We start from the raw sequence: 11,356 nt of genomic DNA on the forward strand, positions 1-11,356 counted from the left end.
TAACCATAAAACCACCATTTCAATATATAAGCTCAACCAAATGGAAGCCAAAAAAAGCTCAAAAATACGACATTCAAAAGAACAAAGAGCAAACCCTATTGTAAATGGTAAACTCAACTAAACAAAGCAAATCACTTGCGTTTCTAGAACTTCTTTTTATATCAATCTTGAAAACATCTAATGAAAACAAGAATCGAAGTTCATACTTCATATATCACTCATCTGCAGGCACGATCAAATTGTATTTTCTAAACTTATTCGAGTTCCCAATCCCCACAAGCTTCTTAGCATCTTCAATTTTCTTCTCCTTAACCAATCCATGGATCACAAGTTGCATAACATTTGGATCAACAAGACATTTTTCTTCAATCGTTTGCTCAAAAAGCTCAATCGCCCAATCAAAATCGCCCACTTTACAAGCCAAACGAATCAGAGCTGCAAATGTCGCTTTATTAGGAGTAGAATCACTTTGCCCTAATTTAGCGTACCAATTCTTTGCTTCCTTCAAGTCGCCATTGTTGCAGAAACCATTGATGATAGCATTGTAGCTAAACTCATCAGGCTTAACATTTTTAGACTCCAATTTGTCAAAAAGTTCAACAGCTTCGGCTAATTTCTTCTCGGAAACCAGTCCAACCAATTTAGCGTTGTAAGTTCTGATATCGGGTGAAAGGCTAGTGTTCATCATCTTCCCCCAAAATTTCTCACCTTCCAGAAACCTACCGTTTCCGTAAAATCCGATGAGCAAAGTATTAAAAGTAATCAAATCAGGCTCCAATCCGTTCTTTTCGATTTCTTCAAATATAGTTGCAGCCGAATCAAACGAACCCATCTCACAAAAAGCTTTGATCGCAGTGTTATACGAGACAATATCAGGTTTCAAGGAGAGTTTCTCAGGCAACTCGCGGAAGAATCCGTCAAGCTTATCGAACTTCTTCGCGTTAACACACGCCCCGAGAAGTGCATTGAACGATTTAACAGTCTGCGGGCATTTTCGCTCAGGCATTTCGTCGAACACCTTGGAAGCGTGATCAAGCATACCTGATTTTCCATACAAAGAAATTAACCGAACTGCAAACCCTTCTTTGGAAATCTCATTATATTGTTTCTGGTCCTCGAGAATCTCCTCGACCCATTTGTATTTCCTGGCGGAGGCGAGACGGCGGACTATGTTGCCGTAAACGTTGGCTTGTTTACGGAACAGATGTGATTCTGAGCACTTCTTGAATTTCTCTACCACCCTTTTGAGATTCCGCTCTTTGTAGAGGTCTTCGTAGATCGATTTCGCCGGTGGGTTGGAGACGGAAGTGGAGAAAGTGCGGAAGATGCGAGAAAGGGTAGACATTTTTGAGGGTTGCAGGAGTGAGATATGAAAATATGCCGCCTTGTTAAGCACCACTAGGTCCACTACACACTCGAAGCGCGAGGCTTCGAAGTTTTCTTGTTTTTACGAGTTGAAACCCTAATTTGAAATTTCTACTTCATGCTTGAAATTTAAAGGATAGTCACCTTTGACATTTTACAATTCGATATTTTTTGACAAACCACTTAAATAACCACAAACCTCATATTTGATAGTTTCAAAGTATCAATATATGTCTCAAAAATCCTGAAAAATCTATACCATTATATTAAACGGAGCGGACTTGCTACATGCATTTGCTACACTCGCTATGGGTTCTGGAACACCGCCCCCTAATGTCTGCTAGGGGCTCACTATATGCCACTCGTTGCAATATTTGGTAGAAGAAAGAGAAGCAAAGGCACGTCTGGTTAAGCGGGTTGGATCGGATTGAAGACTTTTGACCAAATTCAGTTCACAAATTTAATTCCAACCACTCCCTCCTCATTTATTCTCTACCAAACAATTTTATATACATTTAACTAAAAAAAACATTTACATACATTTTAACTAAAAAAACATTTATATACATTTCAACATAATTCAACTAATTTTATATACATTTATATATATTTTAGCTAAAAAATATTTATATACATTTCAACCTAATTCATTAAACTTTCAACCACACCTCATCTATAATTTAGATACTATAAATCAAACCACACTCTCAACATTTCACACACACATATAAAATATATCATTATCTCTCTCACATACTCTCTCAATTCACCAACACAAAAATGTCTTCATCTCAAACAAAGAAAACCATAAGAACCAACAAAAAGAAAGCTTCAAACATTCCATCATTAAACATTTCACCTCCAAACACTCAATCACCAAACCTTGCATCACCACTATGTTATCAACAATCATTTGATTAACCAATTCACTCTCCGTCTAGCTACTACTTTCCTACAATGGCTCTACAGATGTTTCCATTTAATCTGTTCTCTACTCAACCAATGGGATTTTACAACAACCAATCACCTCGTTCGAATGTGGATCTTGGTCCGTTTGAAACGGTTCAAGAAACTCAATTCTTTTCTCAACCCCAACCGCAACCTAACTTTCAATCCCAACCACTCCGCCTACTCGACGAGTCAATCGATTCTTTCGATGAAGGCCCCGTTGAAGATCCCGTTCAAGAATCATTTCAAGAGCCCGAAGTCAAACCACAAGCACAAAAAAAAGGAAAATGGAGGGCTCCATGTAGAGGGTGGACAGATGACGAAGAGAGTGCACTAGCTCAATCATGGCTAGATGTGTCGAAGGACCTGATCCACGACAAAGACCAAAACTTAACAATTTTCAAAGAAAAAGTTTGGCATAACTTTTGTCACTGCATGAAAAAGAAGACCTACAACCCCGATTCACTTTACTCGAAGTGGATGACCGCCAACCGCGCCACAATGGATTTCATAAGCATCTATATGAACGCAATAAAAAAACCCTTAAAGCGGTATGACTGAGGTGGATGTCATGACTAAAGTTCGAAAGATTTACAAGGCGAAAGTCGGAAAAGCTTTTGCCCATGAGTTGTTTTGGGGAGTTGTGAAGGGCAATCGAAAATGGATAGACCCAAAAACCCCTAAAGCGGTGCAATTGAGGTGGATGTCATGGCTAAAGTTCGAAAGATTTACAAGGCGAAAGTCGGAAAAGCTTTTGCCAATGAGTTGTTTTGGGGATGTGGATGTGTATGGTTTGTCTGGGATGTTAGGAAGTTTAGATTGCTTGCATTGGAAATGGAGTATGTGTCCTAACGCATATCATGGACAATACACAAAAGACAATTACCATTATCCTATGGTCGTGCTTGAAGTTGTTGCCTCACAGGATTTGTGGATCTAGCATGTCTTTTTTCGGTAGTGTCGGTTTGCTTAATGATATTAATATTCTCAATGACTCACCAATATTTAACAAAGTGTATGACGGTACTGTCCTAAATTCGTCATTTGTACTCTGAGGAACGAAATACAAATTTGGGTACTATCTTGTGGATGGATCTATCCTGAGCTTTTTGTTTTCGTTAAAAGTTTGTCATGTGCGGATGACCCTCAAAGGTCTAGATTTAAGAGAGTCCAAGAAAAAGCAAGAAAATATATCGAACGAGTGTTTAGAGCACTTAAAAAGCGTTAATCGATAGTTGCAAAAACATCCATGTTTCGTGATAGTTCTACTATGACAGATGTGATGTATACATATATATCATATTGCATAATATGATAATAGAACATAAAAGAAACGCGATATGTGTGTACGACGAGAATGAAGTCATCCAAGAGACACAACCACTAGAATATTGTGGTCAAGAACGGATACATAAAATGAGAATAATTTACAATGCAATATTCCATACCGATCTTTGCCACCATTTGACCGATCATCTTTGGACGATGGACAATCTTAATCTAAATATGTCACCAGAAGACGAATTTGAAGGCCAGTATTCGGAGGAAGACCCATTGCTTTCGTGTGTTTTTTATGAAGTGTGTTGTAGTTATGAAGTGTGTTTTTAATGTATTAAGTCGTGTTTCTAAGTATTAAGTCGTGTCTGTCGGTGTTAAGTCATGTTTGTCGTGGTTTGAATTATTAAATCGTGTTCTTAAGTATTTCAAGTTTTTATCTATTGTAACTTTTTTAATTTAATATGAAATGTTTGTGTTTTAAAAAATATAATTGATATTATATTAATTGTTTGTGGAATAAAAAAAATATGTATGCATAAAAATGTTTCTATATTAAAATAAAGTAATTTAATTAAATTAGAAAAATAATAATAAAAAAAAAGAAAATGACATAAAAGCCCTTAAGTTTTCACAAAAATGTGGATTTTATCCTTGGACGTGTTTTATGTCTAGTAAAGCCCGAAGTTTTGTTTAATTTGTTCATTTTTACCCTTGTAGTCGATTTCCAGGTAACCTACCAGTTACCTAGGTTATCTAATGTCAGTAAAGCTCTTGAATTTTCAAAAATGTTCGGATTTACCCTTAAGTTTTTCAAAAATGTTCGAATTTACCCTTACCTTGATTGTTATTTTGATTACTATTTTGATTATTATTATTATTATTATTATTATTATTATTATTATTATTATTATTATTATTATTATTATTATTATTATTATTATTACTTGTATAAAAATATTTTATACATACATTCTTAAATGTATAAAAATATTTCATAAGTTTTTAATACATTTTATACATATTATTATTATTATTATTATTATTATTATTATTATTATTATTTAATTCATTTTTAAATTTATTTTGATTATTTTTATTATTAATACATATGAAATAAATATATATTTATTTTATATAAAAATATATTATATACATATAAATATAAATATAAATATATGTATTTATACGGTTTATATTATATAAAAGATATAATTATATGTATTTGTACATATTATCAAGTATAAATATGTATTTATTATCAAACATCATACTAAATAGATAAGCAAAATAAATATTCATTAATTAAAAACATAACGTAACAATTATAAAACCCTCGTAATTAGAAAACCTCAATAAAAACACTCGATTATAGATAAGATTTAGTATAAATTTTGAAAAAACCTCGACAAAAACACTTGATCACTGTAAAAATTAAGTATTATCAACTTAAAATCATTCATTAACTGTTTTTATCTCAAAAATTGATAACAAAATGTCAAATAAGAGTGTAAACTTCATTTATGATTGTTGTAAGTTCACAAAAAAAATCACGAAATGCATCAATTTTTATATTGATCTGAAGCATTTGTTTTTGCAAAATCAGTCATTGACGACATTTTTTACTTTATCAAGTTTTTTCTGTTCGATTCAACAATTATAAATGAAGATTTAGGGTTTTCAAATGTATATAAATACTAAATACAAGTACATATATTTTTAAAAATATATTTATATTAGTAAAAATATTTTTATACATTTAAAAATGTGTGTATAAAATATTTTTATACAATTAAAAATGTATTAATAATAATAATAATAATAATAATAATAATAATAATAATAATAATAATAATAATAATAATAATAATAACAACAAAAACAACAATCAATGTAAGGGTAAATCCGAACATTATTGAAAAACTTAAGGGTAAATCCAAACATTTTTGAAAATTCAAGGACTTTAATGGCATTAGGTAACCGGTAGGTTACCTGAAAACCGGCTACAATGGTAAAAATGAACAAATTAAACAAAACTTTGGGCTTTACTGGACATAAAACACGTCCAAGGGTAAAACCAGCCTTTTTGTGAAAACTTAAGGGTTTTTATGTCATTTTCCCCCAAAAAAAAAATGAATGCTAGAAGTGTTACCACTCTCTACCAAATGTTAAGGTTATGTGTTAAATGGTCAAAAATGAGGTGACACTCCAAAACCTGACGTGCAAGGTGTTAGGAGTATTACCACTCCCATTGGCCTTAAAAAAACGTAGGTAGATGCATAACCTCGGGAAAATGACTCTTGAGGGTAATTAACTTTTGCGTTTGTACTCATTTGGTCATTTTTTTTTTGTATTCAATATACCATCGAACTTGTTGTTGGTGTTTACCATAGCCCTTTTAACCGGCTTTTGACCTGTGATAGCCAGTCAAAGGGTTATGGTGAACACAAACAACAAGTTCGATGATATATTGAGTACAAAAAAAGGAAAGGGACCAAATGAGAACAAACGCAACAGTTGGTTACCCTCCTGATTCATTTTCTCTTTACTTATTTACAGCAAATCCCACGTCATCTCCTACTGAAATTAATGACTATGAGATTCATTATTGCTTCTCTTCAAAACATAACTCACGAAAGGACATTATTCATGCATATACAACTTTGTAATGCACTTGAATATTTATTAGAGGAATCTTGACTAAGCAGGTGCATTTCATGACTACATTTACATTTGCAATCAAATAATTTATCGTATCATGGATTCTAGACAAGTCTACAAACGAGTGGAATCACAAGTGCTGTGATTTTTGAGTTTACTTAGCTTTAAGATCGAACTCATGGGATAAGATACAACATCAATATGTACAATATCATGCTGTTTTTTGTAGACACGTCACCATAATATTGTACATATTGATGTTGTATCTTATCCCATGAGTTCGATCTTAAAGCTAAGTAAACTCTAAAATCATAGCACTTGTGAATCCACTCGTTTGTAGACTTGTCTAGAATCCATGATACGATAAATCATTTGATTGCAAATGTAAATGTAGTCATGAAATGCGTCTGCTTAGTCAAGATTCCCCTAATAAATATTCAAGTGCATTACAAAGTTGTACATGTATGAATAATGTCCTTTCGTAGGTTATGTTTTGAAGATAAACAATAATGAATCTCATAAAGTCATTAATATCAGTAGGAGATGATGTGGATTTGTTGTAAATGAGTAAAGGGAAAATGAATCAGACGGGTAACCAACTGTTGCGTTTGTTCTCATTTGGTCCATTTTTTTTGTACTCAATATACCATCGAACTTGTTGTTTGTGTTCACCATAACCCTTTGACCGGCTATCACAGGTCAAAAGCCGGTCAAAAGGGCTATGGTAAACACCAACAACAAGTTCGATGATATATAGAATACAAAAAAAAGAAAAGGGACCAAATGAGTACAAACGCAAAAGTTAATTACCCTCAAGAATCATTTTCCCGCATAACCTCCTTACTTCTACTTCACCTTTATTCTTAATTTGAATTATGAGGTTGTAGCTGTTTTTTTTTCCTTTAAAAAAAAAGGTACTATTACATTAAGTGAAGAACATTACGTGTGATTTATCACATTTTTAGATACATTTTTATTGCATTCCATATATTTATTTCAAGCATATCATATTTTTTTTTATGAAATGTATGTTATGAGACAATTCACTTTGGGGTATTTTTGGTTGTTTTTATAGGTTTGAATCGATTGAAGGGGATTATCAAGTACCTTGTCACAATTTTGGACACTAAAAGAAGCTCGTGGCATGATTTTAAACATTGGGGGTCAAATTTAGAATACAAAATACCAAAACAAATGTTTCTTATAAGTGACACTTACATCATCATCATTGCAATGTGCATTCTAAGATCATAAACATTAGAACTTAAAATTACATGTTAAATTTAACTACGGAACGGATTTGGTTAAATTCCATAAATGGAAGAGATGTTAGAATGGCTAAACAACTTGTGATAATACAATTCATTTTTTAAAGGATTGACCATAAATTAAATCATAACAAAATATAACATTTATATTGAAATGCATTGAATTTATTTTTAAAACACATCATGCTCGTAGTAGCAGTAGCCAGTAGCTTCTAAAATCAAATCCCCTAACCTTTTTTATTTATTATTTCATGTAAATCTTGAACATCTTTGATATAATTAGTTAATTCGAAACAAACTTTACTTTGATTTATATTAATCCTTAATTCTGGTTCATTTTTTTATCATTATTTAATTCTTATACTTGTTGGATTCACACCTAAAATGTTACTCTAATTATATTATATAGCATCATAATCATATTACTACATTAGTTGTTTTTTTTCCTTTCACTTTCACTTGTAGTTTAAAATTATTTTCTAAAACCTAGTAGTATTAAATGTTGCTTTTCCTCCTTAAGATATCTTAAGGTTCAAGTCTCGTTGAAGACATATATGGAAATAGAAGTAATTTAAGTCTTTAAGAATATATTAGATTTGTCATTAAAAAAAACATAAGGTTTTTTTAATCAATTTAATAAGATCTTTATATATTGTGATGTTTGATTTGTGAAATTCTATAATAAAGATTTTAAGGTTCAAAAATGATTGTTCAAAAAATACGATTAACGTCCACATGATAACCTCTAGGATGGGTTCGGTATGGCCGTCCAAATAATACCATATACCATTTTTAAGATATTTAGTTATATACTTAATTCTGGGCCATGGTTTCTTTATTTAATATATTGTTATAATTAATTCTATAAGATTACATATCGAAACAATTCATGTATCTTATTGTACAATATTCTTTTATCTTCTATGACATTAACTTGGTCATGAGTGTACTTGAGAAATGAAACATTGCCTCTATAAAACTAGTAGTATCAAATAAACAAGTATTTATTTAAAAATAGTTAAATATGTATTAATCACTTTTAATTAACTTTAAGTTTATAAAATTTACTTAATTAACACTTGAAAAATTAATCATCAAAATTCCATTTGTTATAATAATTTGTGATAAAGGTCATTACATGTAAACAAAATTGTTTATTTATTATAAATTTTATCCCCAAAAAAAGCAAGACTTTTTATTCTGTTTAAATTGCTCATTTTTTATGCTTGGCAAGATTTGAGCTTCCTAACATCCCACAAAATTTTGACCAATAACAAGAAGATTCCCCTTCCCCTTCCCCCACCCCTACCCCTACCCTACCCCACCTCACCCCACCCCATGGCAATGTTATCCTTGTGAACTCTAGTTGCTTAACAAATTTCTTCATCATATTCTTGCAGAATCTCTCTATAAAATCGCAATATTGAACATCATTTTCCAATCATTTAAAACCCAAAGAGCTTTTGAGAAATCCTCCCATGGAGTTTTCTAACCTTTACGATGATATATCATCTGTTGTTGAAGAAACCAACAGTAGTTTCGACACTGTTTGCAGAAACAGGAGACGAAATTACGATGAAGAAGATGATGATAACAATGATGATGAAGGGAAATTTAAGTCTAAGAACCTCAAAGCAGAAAGAAAAAGACGTGAAAAGCTCAAATCCAGGATGCTACAATTACGATCTCTAGTTCCTAAAATAACAAATGCAATGATTCCAAACGATAGCTTTTCTACTTTTTGCATTGTTTTGCTTCGATTATTACATTTTGTTTATCAATTGATTAAAAGGAAAAACTTTCTTGATTTCAGTTGAACAAAGAAACGATCATAACTGATGCTATTGATTATATCGAGGAGCTTAAAATTTCCGTGACAAATCTAACTAACAAGATACATGAAATGGAAGTTGAAATGGCAATGGAAGAATCATTTGATATTATCCAACTTTGCCCTCAGGAAAAAATGAAAAACTGGGGTATAGAGGTTAGATATCAAAATAAAACCATAACTCATAACTTAATTAACATCAACACTTGTTGATGTGAAAATTACAACCTATGTACAATAAAATTTTATTATTGCTTACATACGTTCATAACTTAATTACATCATAACTTAATTACATCATAACGTGTATCACTGTTGATGAGAAAAATTACAACCTATGCGTAATAAGATTTTATTATTACTTACATACGGTGTATGATTAAATATGATGTTTTTTTTTTATGTAGTTGGAAGTAGAGGTGAGCCGTATCAATGAGAATAAGTTGTGGATGAAGATAATTTTCGAGAAAAAAGTAGGAGGGTTTACAAAATTGATGGAGGCAATGAGCATGCTCGGGATTGAAGTTGTTGATATTAGTGTTACAACCACAAAAGGGGCAATTCTTATTACTTCATGTATTGAGGTACATGTAATTTCTTCATTGTTTACAACTTCTTTTACATTACATGCATACATATATATTAACATGTGGTTATAATTTCTATGAATTTCAGGGAAAATTGCTTGTTCCTGAGCGAGTTCGAGAAGAATTACTTGATGTTATTAAAGTTATATAGTCTAGTAGAAAGCATATTATAGTATATGGGAAAATGTTGAGTAATATAACTAGTAGTATTATTGGGTGTCTAGCATTGTAATCTAAGTTTTTTTTGTCGTGAAACTAAAAAATGATGAACGATTACGATATACATTTGAGTAAAAACAAAAATAAAATTTTAATAACTGTTATTAAATATTTTATGAGATACTACCATTCTAAATACAACCTCCCCGTGTTAATTTTTTCCCAACACATTTCTTTGGCAGCTTTCACAAGTTTTAAAGATTCAAAGCTAAAGACACATATATCCCATCAAACACGCTTTAAAAAGTGAGCATGACCCACAAGACCCTTTGTCAAATTTGTATGTATAAATTTCACCATTAATGACAACATGAGAATTCACATTGGAATATTTCACATATTTGATATGGTTATTCTGAGGATTCTTGTTATTTCCTTTATGATATTCACTATGCTCTTAACAAAGATCAATGCACACGAAGGGCTAGAGAACAGTTTTGTTCGGGTTGTCAGATTAGGCCAACCACCATATTCATCGGCTTCTGGACCTCATTCAAATGTTGATACAATGGAAGTTACGGGGATACATAAATCCAATAAGTTGAAAGTTGTTCCTGATGTTATCATTGGAGGATATCTAATGGCTTGTGTTGTTGCTGTTTTATTGTATATTCGGGTCACAAGAAGAAAAAGTGAAGTGCCTTCTTAAAACTATTTGCCTTGTTGTTTTTCCATTACCTTATGTAACTATTAAATAGTATTTGATATGGAAAATCTAAAACATAAAATACATTCGTAATCCTAATATAAAATAGATGGTATATTGTGAACCACATACATGTTTTATAAATCAAGAAGCTGCAAATGTCATTTTTCCTATGTATCACTAGGAGGAGATTAACAACACCAAACATTGCAAATACAACTCTTTTCAAGAGCAATTTATACTGAAAAATAACAAATATGATCAAAGGAGTGGAATCATTCTGGAACATGTGATGTTTCAACAAAATGATAGCAATATCTATGGAAGTATGCGATAGATCGAGGTCCTAATTAACACGTCCCTCACCTTCACACTTAAAAATCTTTATGAGTTATACCAATTAATCTTTAGGGTGCAAATGAACTATATATGTATACATGTAAATGAAGGTATTTTAGCATCATGTATATTCATGTTGTAACTTGTTTAAACTAAAAACATATTCATAATTGCAAGGTATGAAAATCTGAATCCCAACTCGCCTCTAGATTATTTC

General features: G+C 31.6%; 2 protein-coding genes across 2 annotated transcripts; one reads left to right on the top strand and one right to left on the bottom strand.

The window, feature by feature from the left end:
• On the bottom strand, positions 1-1,472 carry LOC111907040 (pentatricopeptide repeat-containing protein At1g55890, mitochondrial). Its single transcript, XM_023902835.3, has one exon. It carries the CDS (start codon positions 1,343-1,345, stop codon positions 215-217), a length of 1,131 nt encoding a protein of 376 aa, XP_023758603.1. The 5' UTR covers positions 1,346-1,472; the 3' UTR covers positions 1-214.
• A 7,447-nt stretch (positions 1,473-8,919) lies between these two features.
• On the top strand, positions 8,920-10,886 carry LOC111907574 (transcription factor DYT1). The gene is made up of 4 exons (XM_023903383.3): positions 8,920-9,226; positions 9,331-9,504; positions 9,756-9,932; positions 10,024-10,886. Exons 1-4 carry the CDS (start codon positions 8,996-8,998, stop codon positions 10,084-10,086), a joined length of 645 nt encoding a protein of 214 aa, XP_023759151.1. The 5' UTR covers positions 8,920-8,995; the 3' UTR covers positions 10,087-10,886.
• The last annotated feature ends 470 nt before the right edge of the window (positions 10,887-11,356 follow it).

This window comes from Lactuca sativa, chromosome 7 (assembly GCF_002870075.4).
Source record: "Lactuca sativa cultivar Salinas chromosome 7, Lsat_Salinas_v11, whole genome shotgun sequence".
Taxonomy (NCBI): Eukaryota; Viridiplantae; Streptophyta; class Magnoliopsida; order Asterales; family Asteraceae; genus Lactuca; species Lactuca sativa.

What these genes read in the sequence shown, in the direction of transcription:
- LOC111907040 (XM_023902835.3), bottom strand. Translation starts at nt 1,345, where the DNA reads ATGTCTACCCTTTCTCGCATCTTCCGCACTTTCTCCACTTCCGTCTCC.
- LOC111907574 (XM_023903383.3), top strand. Translation starts at nt 8,996, where the DNA reads ATGGAGTTTTCTAACCTTTACGATGATATATCATCTGTTGTTGAAGAA. An exon ending in TAGTTCCTAAAATAACAAAT is followed by an intron (nt 9,227 to 9,330) that starts GCAATGATTCCA and finishes TCTTGATTTCAG; the next exon opens with TTGAACAAAGAAACGATCAT. An exon ending in TGAAAAACTGGGGTATAGAG is followed by an intron (nt 9,505 to 9,755) that starts GTTAGATATCAA and finishes TTTTTTATGTAG; the next exon opens with TTGGAAGTAGAGGTGAGCCG.